At 43.9% G+C, this 25,499-nt stretch overlaps 1 protein-coding gene across 1 annotated transcript in view; it reads right to left on the bottom strand.

The window, feature by feature from the left end:
- Positions 1–25,218, bottom strand: part of LOC140203616 (serine/threonine-protein phosphatase 2A 65 kDa regulatory subunit A beta isoform-like) — a 48,434-nt gene extending 23,216 nt beyond the window's left edge. Inside the window, exons 1-6 of the mRNA XM_072269664.1 lie at positions 25,165–25,218; positions 18,064–18,195; positions 6,396–6,504; positions 6,240–6,340; positions 2,611–2,843; positions 698–845 (exon numbers count right to left, since the gene is read on the bottom strand). Coding sequence (XP_072125765.1) covers positions 698–845; positions 2,611–2,843; positions 6,240–6,340; positions 6,396–6,504; positions 18,064–18,195; positions 25,165–25,218 — 777 coding nt within the window. The remainder of the gene's footprint in view (positions 1–697; positions 846–2,610; positions 2,844–6,239; positions 6,341–6,395; positions 6,505–18,063; positions 18,196–25,164) is intronic.
- Positions 25,219–25,499: the final 281 nt, after the last annotated feature.

The raw sequence follows: 25,499 nt of genomic DNA, 5'->3' as shown, positions 1-25,499 counted from the left end.
GCGGAATGACAGACAGCCTGTGACCGGAATGAGCCAAGTGCTCTCCGTTATTTCACACACTGCCATGACGTGTGGGATACAGAGGCTCCTCAGTACAGGCAATTGATACACATGTGACATAAAGCCAAGGTGACAGCAGCAGCTTCAGGAAGATAAATCATGACAAGCCATGGGGAATAAGATCACCTTTCTTCACTATAATCCACGCTTCCCTCATCCACGTCACCTGCATTCCCACCCCACAAGCCTTTCCAGCGCATCAGTGTCTGTAGCCCCCACCACCCACAATAGACTCCTAGACTAATCTCAATCCTCCGCTATCTGCAAGGGGCCTCTGCCACTAATCACACCCCACTTTCCCCACCCCACCCTTCAGGGTTCCACGCCACTCATTCATCCTCGCCGCTCTCCCCGAAAGCAAGACAAGGTCTACACTCGCCCATTTGCCTCCGTTCAGGGCTGCAAACAGTTCTTGCAGGCGAAGCGGTGCTTTCCTCTCGGGGCTATTCGCTGTATCTGGAGCTCCTGCCGTGGCCTCCTCGACATCGGAGGACCAACACAGATGGGGTTGGGGAGGGGGCGGTTCTTCATCGAGCACCTTCTCTGGGTCCGCTGACAGAGCCAGGGTATCCCAATGGCCACCCACTTCAATTTGACTTCCCGCTGCCACCCCAGTGTCTGCTCTACAACTACATACCTGCTCATCAGAAGCCAGGGAAGTGAAGAGGGGTATAATGTCACTTTTCAAAAACTCCAGCTCCACAACCTTTGCAAATTCACCCAACTTTGATGCTGCTGCCTGGCGGACCACTGGTGTGTCATCTGAGCACAAGCTGTGGAAAAGTCTGCAGAAAAAATAAAATTAAAGGTCACATAGGAGTAGTCGCCCATTGATGCAGAACTTAACAATTCGCAAGCAGAAATACAAGCACTAAAAATTGACATTTTTGCAATTAATGTTTCTAAATCAGAAGCTACTAAAATGTTTTGCTAAACCCATCATCATTATGTGCTGTGTCATATGCTATGGGTGGTCACGGTCTTTCCATGACCCTGATTGTTCTCCGTAAAGTTTTCTAGAGAAGTGGTTTGACATTTCCGCCTTCTGGGCAGTGTGTGTCTTTACAAGGTGGGTGACCCCCAGCCCATTATCAATACACTTCAGAAACTCTACCTGGCGTCAGGTGTCGCATAACCGGGACTTGTGATCTGCACCGGCTGCTCATCCACCACCTGATCCCATGGCTTCACCTGACCCTGATTGGGGCGGGGGCGGTGGGGAGGGGTTGATGGTATCGAAGCAGGAGCTACACCTTGCCCAAGGGTGGCCTGCAGAGCAGCAGAAGGAAGCCTTACACCTCCTTTGGTAGAGACGCATCTCCACCACACCATCCAAAAATCCAATATTTGTGGTATTCAGATTTTATCCTGAGAAATACTTCAAGATAGCAACAGAATATAGAAATTTACTGCACATTACAGGCCCTTCAGCCCACAATGTTGTGCTGACCACGTAACCTACTCTAGAAGCTGCCTAGAATTTCCCCACCATACAGACCTGTCTTTTTCTGAAACAACTGACTGTGTCTGAAAGTTTACACAAATGACACCACAAAAAATTTTAATTCAGGGAGTAAAGCGGCTGGAAGTGAACCCCAGATGTGGGACTCCTGCACTTGGAGCAGAACAGAGCCATTGGTTGTGGACTGCAGGGGCACACAGTTACCAAAGCAACCTTCTCGTCCGACAAAACTCAAACACCTCCGAACAAGTGAAATCCTCTGCGCGCCAGATTAATCAAAATGGCCCTGAAGCAGAGCAACAGGCTTGACAAGACACGGCTCTCAAAAAGAGCACGCCTTTGTAAATGACAAGGCCACTTCAACCCCACAGCCGAGAGTAAGCGATGAGCACCACTCGACTATGATGCACCTCGGCTTTTGCTCCTTCCTCACTAAAAACACACAAAAAACCTTCAGTTTATGTCATTAAAAACAAAAATGCCACACTTTCTGTGCTATTTTGGGGCTGATTATTCTCTAAACTAGAAACTTCTACCCACTCAGTTAAAACAAGGTCCCGTCCACCATGGTGGTAGCATCTTATCGCCAATAAAACCAAATTTTTCCGAAATTGGGTGGCAGGAAGGAAATACGTCCCTGCCAAAGGAGGTGTAAGGCACTCCTTCCCTCCACTGGCCCGCAGGTCACCCTAGGGCAAGGTGTAGCACCCGCTTAGCCTCCCCGATCAGGACTACGTGAAGCCGTGGGAGCAGGTGGTGGACGGTTGTATGAGCAGCAGGTGCAGATCTCAACTCCTGACACTGACACCAGGCAGACAGTCTCGGAAGCGTATTGATAATGGGCTGGGGGTCACCCGTCTTGTAAAGACACACGCTGCCCAGAAAGAAGGCGATGGCAAACCACTTCTGTAGAAAACTTCGCCAAGAACAATCATGTCCACGGAAAGACCCACGATCGCCCACACCATACGACACGGTACATCATGAGCGATACTACAGGATGTAGATTTTCTACAATAATACAGTAATATTCCTAGCTAACTTCTATCATGTTCATTTGCAGCATTCCAAGGGAGGAAAGTACTTACTGACGCAGCTCGGTCTTTACAGAGCTGGATACCCGAGGGTAGCAGACACTGAAAAGGCTGCATGCCGAAGTCCTGGACGTGAACCAGTCACCACAAGTCAGGCACTTGACCAGTGGCACAAAGTGGACTTCTAGGTCTGCAGGAGAGTGCTCGTGGGAGATGGCTCGCAGTGAATCGATGGCTTTATCTCGTACTACCGATTTTTCCACCGTTGCCAGGTTCTCCAAGGGAGGCTGATTAGTGGGAAAGAATTAAACTGAAACACATCTTCGTTTTACTCTACTTCTAAGAAACACAATATTTAGAAACAATCTTTAAGATAAATTCTTAAATTGCTGAGAATTAAGAATTCTCATAAAGAAAATGAGACAGAGAAACATTTAAAGGCAGAACAATATACAGCCGTGCTGGAGGACAAAACACAAACTATCAAAAACTGTATAAATCAAAGGACATATTTTCTCAATCACAGAAATTCTGAAGGTTCCTAACCCAGAAAACACTGTACTAATATTAAATAAATGGAAATTATACTGACACGTCCCTAATTATCAGCAATTACTATTTCGTCTTCACATTAAGTACCAATAATTGTTCAGCCTATGAGGTTTTAATATGCAAATAAACATGAAGCTGCCTGTCATAATAATTTTGCCAAAGTTTGAGGTAAGCCCATGGTCATCCACTTTGTAGGAAGAAATAAAAGTGTAAACTACTTTCTAAATTGGGAGAAAATTCAAGAATCTGAGGTGCAAAGGGACTTGGGAGTCCTTGTGCAGCATTCACTAAAGGTTAACTTGCAGGCTGAGGAAGGCAAATGCAATGTTAGCAGTCATTTCCAGAGGACTAGAATATAAAAGCAGGGATGTAATGTTAAGGTTTTATAATGTATTGGTGAGGCATCATTTAGAGTATTATGAGGAGATTTGGGCCCCTCATCTCAGAAAGGAGGTGCTGACATTGTGCAGAGTTTAAAGGAGATTCACAAAAATAATACTGGGAATGGAAGGCTTGTCACGTGAGGAGCGTTTGATGGCTCTGGGCCTGTACTCGCTGGAGTTCAGAACAATGAGAAGAGACCTCATTGAAACCTATCAAATGTTGGAAGGTCTGAATAGAGTGGATGTGGAGAGGATGTTTCCTATGGCAGGGGAGTCTAAGGCTAGAGGACGCAGCCCCAGAATAGAGGGATATGCTTTTAGAATGAAAATGATGAGGAATTTCTTCAGCCAGAGGGTGGTGAATATGTGGAATTCTGTGCCACAGGTGGCTGTGGAGATCAAGTCATTGGGTATATTTAAGGCAGAGATTGATAGGTTCTTGATAGGTTCATGGCATCAAAGGTTACTGGGAGAAGACTGGGGAGTGGGGCAGAGGAGGGGAAAAAAGATCAGCCATGATTGAAAGACAAATTGATAAGACTCTTGATTAATCGCAGCATGAAAGGATACAGGGAGAAGGCAGGAGATTGGGGCTGAGAGGGGAAAATGGATCGATGGGCCAAATAGCCTAACTCTGCACCTATATCTTAATAGAACTATTCAAACAACAACTGTGCCCATGTTTCAGTTTAGAATTGCAGGCATCACAGGGGCTCCGAGAAAACGTTTCTGAATTGCTATTTTCTGTAATACAAAGCCACGCCATCTCAGCGTTCTTCAAGAAACACTGCTAAGAGTTTGTGATATTTTATCTACAGCCTCCATCCACACATGAGCGAATTGGATTCCTTACGTAAATGCTTTAAGAATTCTCTGCCTGTACTCGCAGGTAATTTTACACAAAAAGAAAACAGTTTTGAAAGGAGTATCAATACAAAAAGAACGTACACACTCTATATGCAACATACTGACGCTGGAATGTCTAATTTGGAACAACTGCAAACAATAAAGTAAAACATGGAACAGTACAGTACAGAAACAGGCCATTCGGCCCACAATGTTGTGCTGAACCAGCTAAAAAGAAAACAAAAACCACCAAGAACTGATCCCTCCTACCTACACAATGTCCATCTCCCTCCATCTTTCTCATACCCATGTGCCTATCCAAAAGTCTCTGAAAAGCCTCTACCATCATACCAGTCAATGTATTCCAGGCATCCACCACTCTGATGGTAAAAAAACTTACCCCTCACATCCCCCTTGAACCTACCTACCCACTCTCACCTTCAATGCATACCTCCGGTATTAGACATTTAAATCCAGGGAAACAGATACTCTTCTCTACTTTATCCATGCACATGCTTCTCATAGTCTTACAAACCTCTATCAGATCTCCCCTCGGCCTCCAGCGCTTCAGAGAAAACAACATAAGTTTATCCAGCTCTCATGATCGCATGTCCTCTAAACCAGGCAACATTCTGGCGAACCTCTTCTGCATCGACTCCAAAGCCCCAACATCTTTCCTATAGTGGGACAATCAGAACTGCATGCAATACTCCAGACGTGGCCTACCCAGAGTCTGATAAAGTTGCAGCACTTCCTCTAAAGCAGGCAGCATCCTGGTTAGACCTCATTGATCGAGCTGCTTTGGTAGTTTCATAAATTGAGTTTGTTATTTTAATTCCGAATTGTCCTATGATGAACTGATCACTGAAAATCATTTTAATTTGAACTATGCCCTGTAATAGCCTGAGGCCCTCGTTATTTAATTTCAGAATCTTGTTCCCCATTGCGGGTATTTAAAACCAATACAATTATGTTATTTTAAATAAATATTTAATGCGTAGGCCCATTGCATCTGGGCATTAAAATCTGTGTTTTGTTTCCCCCAGTTGGGCTCATGTTGAACGTATATTTGGTCAATACAGAGCAGAGGTTTCAGTGTTTGGGGGACGGTATCAGTCCATGTACATTTTCCAACAGGCTGCGCGGGTGAACCTGGATCAGGGGTAGAGTAACTACACTTCACTGCAGCAATTCTCAATGAAACACCCCTCCAATATTTCAACCAGGTCCTGAAGAAGGGTCTCGGCCAGAAACATCGACCGCTTACTCTTTTCCACAGACGCTGCCTGAGCTGCTGAGTTCCTCCAGCGTTTTGTGAGAGTTGCTTTGGATTTCCAGCATCTGCAGACTTTCGCCTGCCTACAAATGTGTTGGGGTGGCACAAAGCCTCATCTGCCTCAAAGATTTTATTGCAAACAATAAAAGCAGAGAGGGTTCTGTATGTGTCCATTTACCCCTCATTCAAGCAACCCATCATAACAAAGAAAGATTACAGGGACATTGCCGGGTCTACAGGACCTGAGTTACAGGGAAAGATTGAATATGTTAGGACTTCTTTAACTTGGAACATAGAAGATTGCAAAGAGATATGACAGAAGGAGACAAGATTATGAGGGGTTTAGATAGGGTAAATGCAAGCAGTCATTGTCCACTGAGGTTGGATGAGACTGCAGCTAGAGGTCATGGGTTAAGGGTGAAAGGTGAAATGTTTAAGGGGAACATGTGCTGAACTTTTCTATGACTAATTATTAAGTCATTTACTTTATCATTGCCTGTGGTACCCTGCTGCTTTGAGAATCATCTTCTGGAAATTAACCTTTATTAAGACAGTAATACCACTTCAATGGCATTAACCGCGTGTCCGTCTTGTGCAGTGCTTTGTAAATGTACGACCGCTCTTACCAGCAAACAGTGAACATACTCCGGTCCGCCAACGTGCACCGTGAAGCTCCCTAGTTGCTCCGCTAATGCCAGCAGTGCCTCGTCTTCATCGAAAATGGTGTCTGCATCGAGACGAGAAATCAGTGGCAAGGCGACTCTGAGAGGCAGCTCAACCACACGCAGCTTTGTACCTATCAGTCAGAAGTGGGAGCAGCTCATTCCGGGTACGCTCTACCCCCAAGGCCAAGGCAGTTGTGGACAGTTGCTTTATGTTGTTCAACCGTAACTGGGGAAAGGAAAGAAATGAAATTGATCAATGCCATCCAACCCTGAACAGAATTCTGGAAAAAAAAAGATATTTTGCTTAAACTATGCTGCAATCAAAAATACACCACTGTAACAATTGTTGTAACAATTAAATGCAGGTAATGGCGAACAGAACAGAAACCCATAGCAGAAAGCATTACTTCCAGAGCAGAGTGAGGTTATTGTTGTGACAGAAAGATTGGATCTCACGATTTAGCGATTCAATCCATTTCTTGCTTGGGCATTGTTGTGTATGTGGCCGGGTTACACAATAAAACGATAAATAAAAATGCTGGAGACTGGAGCCAAGTTAACAGGGTTTTTCTCACTGACGGAACCCGAACTGAACACAGATATACAGATCAATACGCGCCTAATAGCGCATGCTCAATAACGCGTTACTACGACATAAAATAGTCCCATGTTATACAGTAGGCTATATAGTACAGGCATAATTCATTAGTACAGTTGATGAGGTTGAGTAATAACACTGGCCACTCCACTGGGCACCGCACAACATTATTCTCATCAGCACAAGTCCTGAGCCCAGTCAGTAAAAGGTTTCTCCTTCTACAGGTGCCAAGCCTCTGCTTTGGTCACCCATTTCCATGAATACAGGACCATAATTCACTGAACGTGGTGCCATGGGTAGATATGGTCATGAAGAAAGCTTCTGGCACCTTGGCCTTCGTAAATCAAGGTAAGTTTGGATGTTATGTTGAATTTCTATAAGACAGTAGTAAGACCTAATTTGGAGTGTCGTGTGCAGTTTCAGCTGCCGACCCACAGGAAAGATGTCAGTAAAGTTGAAAGAGTACAGAGGAGATTTATAAGGATGGTGCCAGGACTGGAGGACCTGAGTTATGAGGGAAGATTGAATAGGTTAGGCCCTTATTCCTTGATACATAGAAGATTGAGAGGAGATTTGACAGAGGTATGAGGGATCTAGGGTAAATGCAAGCAGACTTTTTCCACTGAGGTTGGGTGGGACTACAACCAGAGGCCATGGTTTAAGGGTGAAAGGTGAGAGGTTTAAGGGGAACATGAGGGGGAATTTCTTCACTCAGAAGGTGGTGAGCGTGTGGAATGAGCTGCCAGCACAAATGGTGGATGCGAGCTCGATTGAATTGACTTTATTACCAACATCCTTCATACACACGAGTAAAAATCTTTATGTTGCATCTCCGTCTAAATGTGCAATTTATAATGAATAGTATGTATGTATGGTTCACAGTAATGTTAACTGCTAAGGCTATTAAAGTGGCTTCTCTGTAATGTTAACTGCTAAGGCTAATGTAATATCTTCCCTGTAATGCTAACTGCTGATGTAATGGTTTCTCTGTAGCTGTGATGTTTGGGTTATAACTACAGATCATGGGGAACTAACCAATGGGAGACATGTTCTTCTATCTTGTATGTTTGGAAACTGAGTTGGTACACAGGCTTTCGGGTGAGGCGAGCGAAGAGGAAGGACAAGTGTGGGGAGCGCTCGGTGGTCACAGGACGGCATATACGGGAATTCGAGGGTCCGGAGGTTGCCGGCGGTTCTGCGGAGGTCGTTTATGGAAGAACCCCAGATGCATGAGCTCCAACAATTTTTGTGCACAAATTGATAACTTTAATAAGAGCGGCACCTTTGTCTTTTATAACTGGGGAGAGACAACCTAATGCACTATTGAATGCTACATACTTTTCAAAGACTTGTGAACGTCAGAAGCAATATAGCAATGCAAAGGGCCTTAAGAATAAGTTGAGGGTGGTATGAAGGATCTTCCAGCAATGGAACAGAAACAAAACGAATAAAGCTAGATCAAGTCCTTTGAATAACCATATACTTAATTTCTTCAACAATTTTCCAAATTAAACAATAAATATTGTGGATAGCAAATTGATTTTGGAGTAGTATATACATAGAACTTTCTTATTTCCCTAATCAAAGACTGGCAGGACAGTCAAGGTAAGAAGGTATTTTTTTAATGAGTCTGGCCTCCTGTGCCTTCAATCTCTCCTTCTGATACTTTTCATGTACTTCCTTCAAATTGTCTACAATAGATCTCTTGTCAGATGCTGTCTCTGTTAGGGATGCAATCAAATCAAAGTTATAATAGGTAGTAGCTTCCAATTCAACCAATTATTTATCATTCAAGATATACACCTCAGCAGGGAGAAATCAACTAACAATTTTATTTAGTTTCTATTCATTTATTGCTATCTGAAGCTTAAGTTTCCAATTAAAATCCATCTGATTCAATGCAGTAATATCTGCCAGAATTAAATGGAAACTCTCACATACCATTTTGTTTTGCTTATCACACATGTACTGAGAGCCCCAGTCTTAGAACACATACCGACTAACACATGTAGGGTTCTTGGTAATGTTAACTGCTAAGGCTAATGAAATGGCATCTCTGTAATGCTAACTGCTGATGTAATAGTTTGTCTGTAGCTGCGATATTTGGGTTTTAACTACAGATAACAGGGAACTAACCAAATGAGAGTCACATTATTCTATCTTGTTTGTCTGGGAACCGAGCTTTTGCGGTTTTTCGGTCGAGGCGAGTGAGGAGGTAGAACGAGTGTGGGAAGTGCTCGGTGATCACCGAATGGAGTCTACGGGAATTCGAGGGTCCAGCGGTTGGCAACGTTTCGGCGGAGGTCATTGAGGAGGAACACCGGAGGCGTGAGCTCCAACGATTTTTGTGCACAAACTGTTAACTTTAACAAGAGTGGCATCTTTGTCTTTTATATTTGGTTTCTCTACTAACCACACAACAAAATAAGAGATATAAAGTGTAATCACTTAATAGCTAGATAGAATTGGGGACCACGTGGCCGAGGCCCCAGACTGTGATTACTCTGCGCTCATTCTTGGGGTTCTGTGGTTGGTATCGGAGATCCGTGAAGGGCTATGCCAAAGTGAGTCACCCCTTGAACCAGCTTCAGTGTGGTTACCCTCCCTTGGGGAAGAAAGGGAAAGGGAAAAGGGGACGGGAGGTTGGAGAATATCTAAACCCATCGGAGCCCTTTCAACAGATGCAAAATGCGAGGAGGCTTTTCAGTCGCTGAAAGAGTTGCTGACCCAGACACCGGTGCTGGCTTTTGCAGAGCCCCGACTACCGTATGTTGTATCAGGATCAGGGCACCGGGTTGAGGCCTGTGGTGTTCATCAGCTGGAGCTTGTTGCCCTCTGAGAGAAACTCTCCCACCCACAAGTTGGAATTTGTGGCGTTGAAATGGGCAGCGGTGGATAAGCTGAGTGACTGTCTCTCTGGAGCCAAGTTTGAGGTGAGGACGGACAACAATCCCCTCACTTACATCCTGACCTTGGCGAAACTGGATGCCACAGATGGTTGGCGGCCTTGTCGGTATATGATTTCAGCCTGAAGTACCGGCTGGGGAGCCGGAACATTGATGCAGATGCTTTGTCCCGACGGGTGCATGAGGGACTGGACATGGACGAGGAGTGGGAGAGTGTTCCTGCCCCTGGGGTGAAGGCCATGTGTCAGTTTGCCATCACCGTGAAGGCCGAGGAAAAGGAAAGGGCGGATTGAGCAGTGGATCATTTGGGGGCTTCTGATGATGCCCTACCTCCAGTTTACTGTAACCTGACTGCTCTGAAGAGCAAGCAGCTGCCGGAATTGAGTTCTGGAGGAGTGGCAGCTGCTCAGTGAGGTGATCCGGGCACTGGCACTATCTGGTATGTATTTGGAAAGGGGGATATGGCGCAGGCGGAGAAGACAAAACCAGCTTCAGTACCTCCATTACTGAGAGAATAGCCTCGTTTGAAGTTAAAGAACCAAATTTTATACCGGCCACGTCAGCCCCGGACCGACCTCGGCCTTGCCAGCTGGTTCTGCCTGAGAAGTATCGGAGCATTGCGTTGAGGTCACTTCATGATGATTCTGGACATTTGGGGGTGGAAAAGACCTATGGTTTTTCTGGCCCTGAATGAAGTTGGAGGTTGAAGAGGACTGCAAGTCGTGCATTCGCTGCATACGCTGGAAGACACTGCCTGTGCAGGCAGCTCCTCTGTCATACCTGCAGAGTGCAGGGCTCCTGGACCTGGTGTGTATGGATTTCCTGTCTATAGAACCCGATGCCAGCAACACGGCCAATGTCTTAGTCATCACGGACCACTACACTGGATATGCTCAGGCTTTTCCTATCAAGGACCAGAAGGCGACTATGGTGGCAAAAGTGTTATGGGAGAAGTATTTCATGCATTATGGCCTTCCCCAGACGGATACATAGTGACCAGGGATGGGACTTCGAGAGTAGACTCATCTACGAGTTACTGGGCATGCTGGGAGTTGAGAAATTGAGGACCATGCCCTATCACCTGCAGAACAATCCCCAGCCTGAGAGGTTTAAGCTTGGGCCCCTGGATATCAGCAAGGAGAGCAGGTGGAGTTAACATATCGGGCATCTGGTTCACTGTACCCGAAATGAAGCTACTGCGTACACGCCATATGCAGGAAGCCAAGGCGTTACTAGTGAAGGCTTGAAACATGGATTGTCCCATATAACTGCTGAAAAGGCATGTTTAATTGGGGCCCATGCAACTGTCCGAGGCTACACCTTTAGTTTGGAGAAAGTGGGAGAAACCCAAGTCAAACTTGAGAGTAAGAACTAGTTCTACCAGGTGAGGAAAGATGGTGATGAAGGGGAACTGATAAGGTCTGTTGTCTGGAAAGAAGCAGAACATTAAGGACTTCCTGGAAGGGGATGAAAACGTGTAAACACTAAATCCACAGTGAAAATAAAGTGATCTGGGCCAGGCAACTGTAAGTGATTGAAGTGATGGAGAGATGACAGACCAGATAATGTTCTAAGTGTCAGTTGCCAGAAAATCATTGGCAAGAACTCGAGGAAGAATACTTCCTACATTTTAAAATTAGGACAACATTATTTGTTACATTGATAAAACCAGACAGGCTTCCGAATACCATTGCATCTCTATTGGTAGAGTAATCCTTCAATACTGTACCATGTGAATAGCCGGGATTGTGGGACTCCAGGTCGGTCTTACAAGAGATATTGTTAAGCCTGGAAAATTGTAGCTATGGAGGAAAGATTGGATAAGTTTGGGTTGTTTTCTAGTCTTGAGATGTATAAAATTGGGAGGATTAAATGGCAGAAATGAGAAGGGCTTATTTCCCAAACGGGGATTAAAAATAAAACTGAGGAGCATAGAAACTGCTAGTAGTATTAAAAGTATTTTCACTCAGAGGATGGTAGAGGGATCTGAAATACTTCCAAGGCGTAAATTCCCCTCATATATAAAAAGTAAATGAATATCTGAAGCGCTGTGATCAACTGGGCTACAGAGCCTGAGGTAGGACGTGGAATTAGAACGGGTAGCTCTTTTCTCGACCATCACAGATACAATTCCCATCATATTCATTTTTATGGTTCTGTGAGATTGGCTGAGGAAATAAGCAGGTAGGTTTTATTTTCAGAAACGCAATTTAGTTGTTCAACTAATTTTTGAAAGTGTTTATACTTGTAAACTTTCAACTTAAAAGACTTCAAGTGTTTTTGGAATGTGTCATCTCAGGTGTTTACAGAGAGAACATTTTGAGATGCAGACGTACCCTTTTTAACAATGCAACTCAATGACACATTAGATCCTTCACCCTTTCCAGCTCTTTGCAGATTCAGTCCTGAAAACAAAAAGCAGAAAACTAATTTTGAGCTTAAGAGATTGGCAGATAAATATCATATTGTCTTTGGAATTTTGCAGTGACACAGGATCGCAGATCGACATTGTAGACTGCTTCTCTTTTCACAAATTCTGCCTGATTCCGTGCGTGTTACAGCAAGCTACTCACAACATTTCTGAGCCAAATCCCAGAGTCTCAGAAGCACAGCAAATATCATAGATTATCATTAAACTGCAGAATAGAATGAATTATGTCACTGGATGGAACAATCAGCTATTGAAAGAAAACCTGCTAGAAATTTAGGTAAACTTTTTGAAAGCAGAAATCAAAATATCACAGATGCTGGAAATGTAAAGAGAATGACAAAATATTCAGCAGGTGAAGCAGTGTCTAAAGAGAGAGAAACAGAATTGCTGAAATAATATTTCAAAAGTCACTGTCATTGTTTCATGCTCCACCTCCTCAGTAGAAAATACTGTACTACTCTTTAAAGAAGTCTGCTAAATAAATGAACAACAGTCACGTGCAACCTAATTTAAAAATAAGTACTTTCAATAGGGGAGAAGGCATCCCATTATGTTTAACTTATAAAACAGTGACACTACCAATATTCTGAGAAGTCCTTTTCCAACTAAGGCTGTATTGCCCAGTGACATTACCTTTGTAGAGAAAGTGGTTCAGCCTTGGGCTTCTCAGCAGCAATGGAGGAAGGGGTTTTGATTTGTGGTTTGGTGGAACTGGACACTTTGCTTAGTTTTGCTGGAGTCCTTTTAATCGATTCATCACAAGACTGGTAATACAAGAGAAAGAAAACGGTGAAATGTTCAAAGGTTCATTTTATTGTCAAAGTATGCACGTACAACTCTGATACTTGTCTTCTCCAGATAGTCCTGAAATACAGAAAGACATGAGAGTTGATGAAAGAAAAGACACCAACTCTCCCCACCATCAGTACGAAAAAGAAAAGAAACATTAACAATCCCCGACTCCCTGACTCACATAAAAAAAACAGCAACAATAGCAATCTGCAATCCCCTGACTCACAGAGAAAAACAGCAACAATAACAATCCCTGACCTGCTCACTTGCAGAAAAATCAGAGACAATGGCATTAAATCCACACTGCTCCCCCACAGGAAAAAAAATTACAATAACAATCCCCGACCCCCTCGCCTGCAAAACAGACCAGTCACAGTAACATCGAAACCCCCAACCCCACCTTACACACAAAATATTTACAGCTCACCCACCCACCAACCAGCCACAATTAAGAAAACACCAAAAACCTGAAGGAAACCAATATGAAGTACAGTCCAAAATTCACATATGTCTCAAAATATTGGAAACAGCTTTCCATCGGCATACGAAGGCAGTGGCTGCAAACTCAACAAATCAGCAAAAGCATTTTCAACTTAATAAATCCAATTTTAGTTGGTAAATTAATCAAGGCTGACAACTGAAAATATTCAGAGGATGGCAAATCAATTTGGCTAAATGCTGTAAAAAATAAATTGTAAAGACTGCAACAATCCAGATTTCTCCAAACTTTCAGAAAGCATTGCCTCCTGCTGCTTTAACATAGCAGATACAAAGCAGGAGAATAGCAGCGATTGGGGAGAGACAACCGAACGCACTATTGAATGCTGCATACTTTTCAAAGACTTTTGGAAGTCAGAAGCAATATAGCAATTCAAAGAGCCATAAGAATGAGTTGAGGGTGATATAAAGGATTTTCCAGCAATGGAACAGAAACAAAAAGAATAAAGGTAGATCAAGTCCCTTGAATAATCATATACTTAATTTCCTCAAACACCAGGAAATCTGCACATGCTGGAATTTCAAGCAACACACATAAACGTTCACCAGCAACTGTTATGTGTTACTTAATTTCCTCAACAATTTTCCAAATTAAACAATGAATATTGTGGATAGCAAATTGAGTTTGGAGTAGTATATACTTACAAGTTTCTTATTGCCCTAATCAAAAATTGGCAGGGCAGTCAAGGTGAGAAGGTACGACGATAATCTTACCCTTAGCTCTTTAATGAGACTGGCCTCCTGTGCCTTCAATCTCTCCTTCCGAAGCTTCTGCTCTTTCTTCAATTTGTTTACAACAGATTTATGTTTCCTCAGATCATCTTTCAGTGCATGAATCCTCCCCTCGATATCACTCTGCTCAGATACTTTCTCTGTTAGGGATGCAATCAAATCAAAGTTGTAATAGTAGTAGCTTCCAATTCAACCAATTATTTATCATTCAAAATACATATCTCAGCAGGGTGAAATCAACTAACAATTTTACTTAGTTTCTATTCATTTATTGCTACTTGAAGCTTAAATTTCCAATTAAAATCCACCTGATTCAATGCAGAAATAGCTGCAAGAATTAAATGGAAACTCTCACATACCATTTTGTTTTGTTTATCACACATGTCCTGAGATCTCCAGTGGCAGGAAATGCATTTTGATTTTGACATTGTCCTCCTGGTACCATTCTCCTGTAATTATAATCAAAAGCTGTCACTGTACAGTGCAATCAGATCCATAACTCACTAAATGCACTCTTAAAGCTCAGAATACTACTAGCACACAGCTGAGCAAAGCCATAGACTCTTAAATACCTTCTTAATTGGCCCAGTAAGCCGACAGATGAAGGGCAAACAGGGAAGGAAAGAAATACTGATATCCCCCAAAATACCAATTACGCACATAAAGCCCCAACCTCGTCGGACACCAACCGGCCAGAGTCACGGCCTCGTTGGAGACGTGGCTCACACTCTCAACAGCAAATACAGTTGTGGACTCATTGAGATCATAAGCAGGGAAACATCAGGAAACAATTTAAATATAAAATTGGATTTTTAAAAAAATCAAAGTTAATGGTGAGCATTGCATCAATAGGCAGAGAAACACTTGCTGCAAAATAGATTACATGCAACATTTCACTAACCAAAGTTAGAACTCACTGACCACTGCTTTTAAACCTTTTCCTTTGTGTGGTACAAATCTTGCCAGTGAGTTTTCATGTTGATTTCCAGAGTTCAATTTGATTCGGGCTATTTAATCCCACACCCTGTCAGACCTGTACTGGATACGCTTGGCATGCTAGGCATTTAGTTCTGAAGTGCAACTTTAAGCACGACACATCGGAGGTTACCCATTTTCATTATTATTGCTGTTCCTGCTACTCGCTCATTCTTTGATTTGGCTGAAAACTACCATTATAACAGTGAGGACTTTGGGAGGAAGCACAGATGCATCATTCACTCAGTTCTTCCAGTTGAATATAGTTTCACAAAGTTCATTCCAGGCTCTGGTTTAATTGAAGGTGGGGATCTTTACTGGAAAAGTGTCCTCATGTTAGCTAACCTATCACCATCACGACTGTGTGAACCAGGGTGGCAGAACTTTGATCAGATCCATTGGTTGGGGAACTGCTGAACTCTTCATTGAAGATGAGAAAATCTGCAGATGTAGGAAATCCAAAGTAATACCCAGAAAATGCTGAAGGAACTCCGCAGGCCAGGCAACAGCTACGGAAAAGAGTTAACAGTCGTGGAACAGTCCATGTTTCGAACCTAAACAGGCATCACTCCACAACTCTTCCTACGCTACAAAGATAACTGCATTGGTCCTGCTTCCAGCACCCATGCTGAGCTCATCATTTTCCTCAACTTTCTCCAATTTCCACACTGCCCTCAACTGGCCCGTTTCTGACACCTCCCTCCCCTTTCTCGATCTCTGTCTCCATCTTTGGAGACAGTTTATCTACTGATACTCTTTACAAACCCACTGACTCTCACAGCTCTCTGGACAAAACGTCTTCCCACCCTATCACTTGCAAAATTGCCATTCCCTAGCCTCAGTTCCTCCATCGCCACTGCATCTGCTCCCACAATGAAGCTTTTCATTCCAGAACAACTGAGATAGCCTCCTTCTTCAAAGAAAAGGGCTTCCTTTCCTCCACTATCAACGCAGCCCTCAACCACATTGCACAAATCACCCTCAACCCTTCCACCTGCCGCCACACGAGGGATAGGGTTCCTCTTGTCCTCACCTATCACCACACAAGCCTCTGCATCCCGCACGTAACCCTCTGCAACTTCTGCTATCTCCAAAGGGAACCCACCACCAAGCACATCTTTCTGTAGGAATCACTCCCTACACGACTCCCTTGTCCACTCATCCCTCCCCACTGATCTCCCTCCTGGCACTTATCCTTGCAACTGGAACAAGGGCCACATCTTCCCCTACACCTCCTTCCTCACTACCATTCAGGGCCTCAAACAGCCCTTCCACGCCAGGTGACACTTCACCCATGCGTCTGTTGGGATCACATTGTATCTGGTGCTGCCTCCTATATATTGATCAGACCAGATTGGGAGACTTTTGTCAAGCAGCTTCGCTCCATCTGCCACAAGAAGCGGGATTTTCCGGTGGCCAGCCATTCCAACTCTACTTCCCATTCCAATATGTCAGTCCATGGTCTCCTGTCACTGTGAGGCCACCCTCAGGTTGGAGGGGCAACAGCTTATTTTTTGTCTGGGTCATCTCCAACCTGATGGCACAAACATCGATTTCTCAAACTTCGATTTCTCAAATTTCCAGTAACTGCCCCTCCTCCTCTCCATTCATTTCCCTCCCGCACCTCATCTCCTTACCTGCCCATCACCTCCCACTGGTGCTCCTCCTCCTTCCCTTCTTCAATGGTCCTCTGTCCTCTATCAAATACCCCCTACTCCAACCCTTTACCCCTTTCACCAATCAACTTCCCAGCTCTTTACTTTAACCCCTCCACCTCTCCCAGTATCACCTATCACCTGCCAGCTTGTATCTCTTCCTTCCCTTCCTCCTACCTTCTTTTTCTGACTCCTTCTTCCTTCCATTCCAGTCGTGAAGGTTTTCGGCCTGAAACATCGATTGCTTACTCTTTTCCGTTAATGCTGTCTGGCCTGCTGAGTTCCTCCAGCATTGTGTGTGATGCATCTGTTTACTGCATGCTGCTTTTGCCATTTAACAAGCTGATGGTTCTGTGTAGCAGCTCTATTCAGTTCAGATCCACCCAATGCAACTTGTAAAACTTCTTTCTATACTCGCCACTGAACTGGCATTGGTCCCTAGCTTGATAGTAATGGTCAAAAGGAGTGATAGACCAGGCCTCGAGATTACAGTTTGCAGCTGAATACAATTCTGCTGATATGGACAATTGCAACCCTTCATTAGCAACTAGATTTACTGAGACTGTCCCATCAGTACTGAGCTGTAATGTTAGCTGTGCTTACATGGAATTCTGTGAGTACCTACCAAGTATAAATACTGAAAAGCTCACACATAGCTGTTGGAAACTTCATACCTGATTGTGTCACAGATATAGATTCGTCAGACGAGCTGCAGGATCCTTGGCATGACTGTAAACCAGGGCTGGAGTTATTCTTCCTATCAGCTTCGTTTGATGCAAGTACACTCACTTCTGAGGAAGCAGACTGCACAAGGGCAAGTGAATGGCAATAGATTAGTTCCTGAGCTGTTAGTATTTTCTGATTTGATAAAATAAAGATTAGATGGTCAGGAAGTTTGCAAAAGTTTAACATCCAGCAACTTAAAGTCTGCACATCCGTCCACTGGATTGCCCCCTCCCTGCCCTTTCAAAGCGTCCCATTATATCCTTCCATATATTTCACTAAACTGCTCCAACCTATTGGCACAAACTCTCAAAGTTTAATGTTCATCTCAAACATGTTACCCTTGAAAGAACCATACAAGAAACACCCCCTCAACCAAATTGATCTAAAAATAACCTACCAAATCATACCAAATAACATATAAACCTAAAATAACACTAACATATAGTAAAAGCAGGAATGATATGATAAATACACAGTGTGGCAGCTCGCCCACACGGGAAGCGAACCGGCTCCAGCAGTCTTGGGCGAGTCTGCAGCCAGCGGCAACCGAGAGGGCTCTGAGCGCGGGGCAGACCTCGGCCTGAAAGCCGACGTCACTTCCGCCCTGCGAAGAGCGGGGGATGCTGGGAGCAGGCACTTAAGCGTGCGCAGTTTGAAACAGTAAACAGTTCAACCAGACCATGCTCGACTCAGTGTGTTGCTTTCACTCGTTGCATATCAGCGTGACCACAACAGCCTATATAAAGTAGAAATAATATATGTAGAGCAGTGGTCCCCAACCTCCGGGCCGCGGACCGATACCGATCCGCGAAGCATGCAGTGGTGCAGCGGTAGCCAGGACACACCCAGCACATTTTTTTAAAAGGGCTGAAATAAACAAGCTAATTAATGCTGAGCTCGCTGCATTGGCACTGCTTCCTGCATGCATGCTAAGCTCGTTGACTTCGTTAACTTTGCCTCCAACTTTCACCCTGCCCTCAAGTTTACCTTTATACTTCATTGTCGCCAAACAATTGGTACTAGAACGTACAATCATCACAGCGATATTTGATTTTGCGCTTCACACTCCCTGATTACAAATATTAAATATTAAAGATATTAAAAATAGTAAATATTAAAAATTTGAATTTTAAATCATAATTAGAAAATAGAAAAATGGGAAGTAAGGTAGTGTAAAAAAACCGAGAGGCAGGTCCAAATATTTGGAGGGTACGGCCCAGATCTGGGTCAGGATCTGTTCAGCAGTCTCATCACAGTTGGAAAGAAGCTGTTCCAAAATCTGTCTGTATGATTCTTCAAGCTCCTGAACCTTCTCCTGGAGCGAAGAGGGACGAAAAGTCTGTTGGCTGGGTGGGTCGTGTCCTTGATTATCCTGGCAGCACTGCTCCGACAGCGTGCGATGTAAAGTGAGTCAGACTTTTTGTTCCAATGTACACAGTAAAGAAAACGACACAGAATGACATTCATGATCCCAGTACATTAATATTCACCTCTTTGGGCAAGTTGGGATTAAAAAAAAGAAATCACTCTAAATTGTTCTCCGAGGCAAAAAAAAATAAGGGGAAAGTTCACAGTTGTCCATACAATTGGCTTTAATTGATTCCTAATCTAAATTACCTTACCACTAATGGTTAGTCAAATAACCTCACACCTCCTCCCTTGCAGGAAGCAAAGAATCTTTAAAATATAGAAACGGTCTTTGAGAAAAACAAATCCTGGCACTTCTAGGAGAACCGCCAACTGAAGAAAACTCAATTCTATCGTTGACTTGTTTCCAAACTGCATCAGGCTTGTTTAGACATTCCTTTGCAAACTTCTGATGCTGAAATTTGTGGTGAGGATGCGGGAAAAGTTTTCTTCTGATGACTCTTCCATGAAGGTCATATTTGTTCAGTGTCACTGCACAGTAGAACAGTGCACCACCACTCCAGAGTCTGCTAAATCTTCCTGAAGGTCTTTTGCAGTCAAACAGGGGTTTTGATTTGCCTTTCTAGCAATCCTACAAGTAGCTCTCTTGGAAAGTGTTGTTGGTCTTACAGACCTCAACTTGACCTCCACCGTTCCTGGAACTGCCACTTCTTAATTACGTTATGAACTGAGGAAACGGCTATCTGAAAACGCTTTGGTATCATCTTATAGCCTTCTCCTGCTTTGTGGGCATCATTTATTTTAATTTTCAGAGTGCTAGGCAGCTGCTTAGAGGAGCCCATGGCTGCTGATTGTTGGGACAAGGTTTGAGGAGTCAGGGTATTTATAAAGCTTTGTAATTTGCATCACCTGGCCTTTCCTAACGATGACTGTGAACAAGCCATAACCCTAACAAGCTAATTAAGGTCTGAAACCTTGGTAAAAGTTATCTGAGAACTCAAATCTTTTGGGGTGCCTAAACTTTTCAATGGTGCTCCTTTCCTTTTTTTCACTCTAAAATTGTACAAAACCAAAATAATACACTAATCTTGCTCAATATGTTGAAAAGAATGTTTCATCTTCAACGTTATGATTTTTTGGAGATCAGTTCATCTTCTACTCACTTAACTATTCACAGTAACAGAAATTTTGACCAAGGGTGCCCAAACGTTTTCCTGCCTCTGTATGTCAATTTAGGCAGCTGCAAGTACCATGATGTTTACTTCTGCATAGACTGCAAGTCAACGTTATTTTTTTTTCAATAATATTACTGGTATTGTGAAAATGGTATTCTTCACCATCCACTTCAAGGTTCGACATGTGTGTTTAGAGATGCTCTTCTGCACACCACTGTTGTAACGTGAGGTGATTTGAGTTACTGTCACCTTCCTGTCAGCTTGAACCAGTCAGTTGTCGTTTTGGGCCAAGATGCTTCATCAGGACTAGAAAAAAAAAGATGAGATCAGAGTAAGAAGGCGGGGGAAGACGTACAAGGTTGTGGGTGAGAGGAGAAACCAGGAGATGGGGAGTGGTGAGGTAAAGAGCTGAGAAATTGGTGAAAGAGAAAGTGCTGGAGAAGCCGGAATCTGACAGGAGAGGACAGAAGGCCATAGAAGAAAGGGAAGGGGGAAGAGCACCAGAGGGAGGTGATGGGCAGGTAAGGAGATAAGGTGAGGGAGCAAAATGGGAATGGGGAATGGTGAAGTGGGGGGGTCATTACCGGAAGCAGGAGAAATTGATGTTGATGCCATCAGGTTGGAGGCTACCCAGACGAAATAAGGAGTTGTTCCTCCAACCCGAGTGTGGCCTCATCGCGGCAGTAGAGGAGGCCATGGACCGACATGTTGGAATGGGAATGGGAAATAGAATTAAAATTGGTGGCCACCAGGAGAAGTGCCACACCTGCCCCTGGATCTCCTCCCTCACTACCATTCGGGGCCCAAACAATCCTTCCAGGTGAGGCGACATTTTACCTGTGAGACCTGGCCCAGACTGGGAGACCACTTCGACGAGCACCTACAGTCCATCCAGCAGAAGAAAACAGGACCTCTCAGTGGCCACAAATTGACCTGGATGAGGAAGTGGAGGGATAGGTTAGTAAATCTGCTGACGACACAATGGTTGGCGGGGTTGTGGATGGTGTGGATAGCGGGACATTGATAGGATGCAAAACTGGGCTGAGAAGTGATAGATGAAGTTCAACGCAGATAAGTGAGAGATGGTTCATTTTGGTCGGTCAAATATGATGACAGAATATAGTATGAATGGTAAGACTCTTAGCAATATGGTGACCTTTTATCCAATAGTTTCATTTAATTGTTTATCAGTCTTTCAGTCTTTTTTTTTCAAAGTTTTAGATTTGATCTGAAAGTCTTTCTTTCTTTCTTTTTTCATCATATCTTCAAAATGGACTGCCATTCCTTTTTTTTTGTTTTGGTTTTTTTTTAGTGTAGTGGTTTTTTTTTCCTTTTCATTTAAGACCCGATGTTTTTTTCCCTTTCTCTTCATAATCTGCTAAGGGAATTGTTATTTTCATTTTTTATTATATATTTTATACTAGTTTAACAATATCTATGATTTTGACAATGTCTAACTTAATCTTGGAGTATATTGTTACAGGTACATATATTTGAATGAATTCTCCTCTTGATTGTATTTATGCTTTTTTTTAAATCAATGAAAAGATTAATGAAGAAAAAGACTCTTGGCAGTGTGGGGGATCAGAGGGATCTTGGGGTCCGAGTCCATAGGACACTCAAAGCTGCTGCGCAGGTTGGCTCTGTGGTTAAGAAAGCATACAGTGTATTGACCTTCATCAACCGTGGGATTGAGTTTCGAGCCCGGGGGGGGTAATGTTGCAGCTATATCGGACCCTGGTCAGACCCCAATTGGAGTACTCTGCTGAGTTCTGATCGCCTCACTATTGGAAGGATGTGGACACTGTGGAAAGGGTGCAGAGGAGATTTACAAGGATGTTGCCTGGATTGGGGATCATGCCAAGTGAACTCAGTCTTTTCTCCTTGGAGCGGCGGAGAATGAGAGGTGACCTGATAGAGGTGTATAAGATGATGAGAGGCATTGATCTTGTGGCTAGTCAGAGGCTTTTTCCCAGGGCTGAAATGGCTAATATGAGAGGGCAGAGTTTTAAGGTGCTTGGAATGGTGCCGGAGGATTGGCTCATGTAGTTCCATTGTTTAAAAAGGGTTCTAAGAGTAAACCTGGCAATTATCAGCCTGGGAGTTTGATGTCAGTGGTGGGTAAATTGATGGAAAGTATTCTCAGAGATGGTATATATAATTATCTGGATAGACAGGGTCTGATTAGGAACAGTCGACATGGATTTGTGCATGGAAGGTCATGTTTGACAAATCTTATTGAAATTTTCTGAAGAGGTTACTAAGAAAGTTGACGAGGGTAAAGCGGTGGATGTTGTCTATACGGACTTCAGTAAAGCCCTTGACAAGGTTCCACATGGAAGGTTAGTTAGGAAGGTTCAATGGTTCGGCATTAATATCGAAGTAGTCAAATGGATTCTGCAGTGGCTAGATGGGAGACGCCAGAGAGTAGTGGTGGATAACTGTGTGTCAGATTGGAGGACGGCGTGTAACGGTGTTTCTCAGGGATCTGTACTGGGTCCAGTGTCGTTTGTCATATATATTAATGATCTGGATGATGGGGTGGTAAATTGGATTAGTAAGTATGCAGATGATACTAAGATAGGTGGCGTTGTGGTTTTCAAAGCCTGCAGAGAGATTTAGGCCAGTTAGAAGAGTGGGCTGAAAGATGGCAGATGGAGTTTAATGCTGAAAAATATGAGGTGCTACATTTTGGTAGGACTAATCAAAATAGGACAGACATGGTAAATGGTGGGGCATTGAAGAATGCTGTAGAACAGTGGGATCTAGGAATAATGGTGCATTGTTCCCTGAAGATGGAATCTCATGTGGATAGGGTGGTGAAGAAAGCTTTTGGTATGCTGGCCTTTATTAATCAGAGCATTGAGTATAAGAGTTGGGAGGTAATGTTGAAATTGTATAAGGCATTGGTAAAGCCAAATTTGGAATATTGTGTACAGTTCTGGTCACCGAATTATAGGAAAGATGTCAATAAAATTGAGAGAGTACAGAGGAGGTTTCATCTCCTAAGTTACAGAGAAAGGTTGAACAAGTTACGTCTTTATTCTTTGGAGCGTAGAAGGTTGAGGGGGGACTTGATAGAAGTGTTTAAAATTGTAAGGGGAATTGATAGAGTTGACGTGGATAGGCTTTTTCCATTGAGAGCGGGGGAGATTCAAACAAGAGGACATGAGTTGAGAGTTAAAGGGCAAAAGTTTAGGGGTATCATGAGGGGGAACTTCTTTACTCAGAGAGTGGTAGCTGTGTGGAACGAGCTTCCAGCAGAAGTGGTTGAGGCAGGTTCGATGTTGTTGTTTAAGGTTAAATTGGATAGATACATGGACAGGAAAGGAATGGAGGTTTATGGGCTAAATGCAGGTTGCTGGGACTAGGTGAGAGTATGAGTTTGGCACGGACTAGAAGGGCCGAGATGGCCTGTTTCCGTGCTGTAATTGTTATATGGTTATATGGAAGGAGATAGATTAACGTCTGTTACAAGCCTTGTGGCAGAGAGCGACTGAGAGTACGAGACTCCCCCGCCCCGGATAGGACGCCAGTCTATCGCAAGGTTAACCCCCAGCATTTTTTTGCCGATACCCATTCTCAGCTGGGTAGACTGGAGCATTGTGTGGTTAAGTGCCTTGCTCAAGGACACACACGCTGCCTCGGCCGAGGCTCAAACCCATGACCTTCAGATCGCTAGTCCAACGCCCTAACCACTTGGCCACGCATCACACAGAGATAAGTCAAGGGTATGTTTTTTACGCAGAGTGCGTGGAATGGGCTGCCAGCAACAGTGGTGGAGGCATATGTGATAGGGTCTTTTAAGAGACTCTTAGGCAGGTATATGGAGCTTAGAAAAATAGAGAGCTAAGGTTAATTTCTAAAGGAAATACCCATTCCCATTCCCATTCGGGCATACCAGATAATGGCCTCCTCTTTTGCCACAATGAGGCCACTCTCATGGTGGAGGAGCAACATATTCTGTCTAGGTGTTCTCAAGCCGATGCCATGACAGATTTTATTTTCCAGTTCCCTTCTCTCTGCTTCGATTCCTCATTCTGGCCTCTTGCCTCATCTCCTCACCTGCCTGTCACCTCCCCTACCCCGGTGCCCCTCCTTCCTCCCTCTCTCCCATGGCCCACTCTCCTCTCTTATTAAATTCCACCTTCTCCAGCCATTTACCTTTCCCACCCACCTGGCTTCACCTATCACCTTCCAGCTATCCTCCCCCCGCCCACTTTTTATTCTGGCGTCTTCCCCGTTCCTCTCCAGCCCTGAAGAAGGCTCTGTGCCTGAAACATGGACTGCTTATTCCTCTGCATAGATGCTGCCTGACCTGCTGAGTTCCTCCAGCATTCTGTGTGCGTCCCTCTGGATTTCCAGCATCTGCAAAATCTCTTGTGTGCACGTGACCAATGAACCTACTAACCCAGATGTCTTTGCAAAGTGCGAGGAAACCAGAGCACCCGGAGGAAACCCGCACAGTCACAGAGTGAACAAACTATAACTCCGTATAGACAGCGGTGGCAATTGAACCCAGGTTGCTGGCACTGTAATGGCGTTATGCGAACTGCTATACCAGCCGCTTGTTTGAGGGGTAAATATCTGCCCCAGGACACTGTGAGAAACTTCCCTTCTCCAAATCAGTGATGCTGTAAGATATCTTAAATCCGTTTACAAAGGGTCTTGGTTTAACATCTCAGGCAAATGATGGTACCTCTGACCGTACAGCATTCCCTCGGTACTGCACTGAGAGTGTCAGTGGTATCAAGTCACCAGCTCATCTCTTGAGCTGCTATAATCCAACCACATGTCTGCAATGCTGGAAATTCAAGCAACACACACAAAGTGCTGGAGGAACTCAGCACTGAGGTGTTGTGCAGCATTACCATCATCTTAGTGGGAAGAGTTGTTTCCCTCAGACAGAAGTCTACCAGGCCAAATGGACATTCAAAGAGTATGGACAAACACTGGACAGGGTTTTCCACAGAGGGGTAACTCATTCTTAACTTCCAATACCAAGTGGGTCATCCCACAGATATCCTGACCTTGAAGAGGTCTCTGTGGGCGGCTGCAACCAGTTGATTGTTAATGGGTGTCATTAGTATATATAGTAGCACAGTGGCTAAGTTGCTAGACTTGCTCCTAGAGAACTGCGCTCTTAAATCCATCAAAACGAGTTCATATCTCACCATCGCAGCTGGGAAATTTAAATCTGAATCATTAAAACAATTTCAAATATTAAAAATTAGTGTCATTATTTGTGTCTGTAAAGCACTGGATTGATGTCCAAGTTCACCTGGTTCAGCAAGGTCTGTAAACACCTGTAATCTCAGTAGTATGTTAGCTGTCAATTGCTCTCTGAATTGGCCCAGCAAGCCAC

The sequence above is a fragment of the Mobula birostris genome, chromosome 10 (assembly GCF_030028105.1).
Source record: "Mobula birostris isolate sMobBir1 chromosome 10, sMobBir1.hap1, whole genome shotgun sequence".
Taxonomy (NCBI): domain Eukaryota; kingdom Metazoa; phylum Chordata; class Chondrichthyes; order Myliobatiformes; family Myliobatidae; genus Mobula; species Mobula birostris.
The sequence above is the reverse complement of the archived record's forward strand: the minus strand, read 5'-3'. Positions and strand labels throughout refer to the sequence as shown.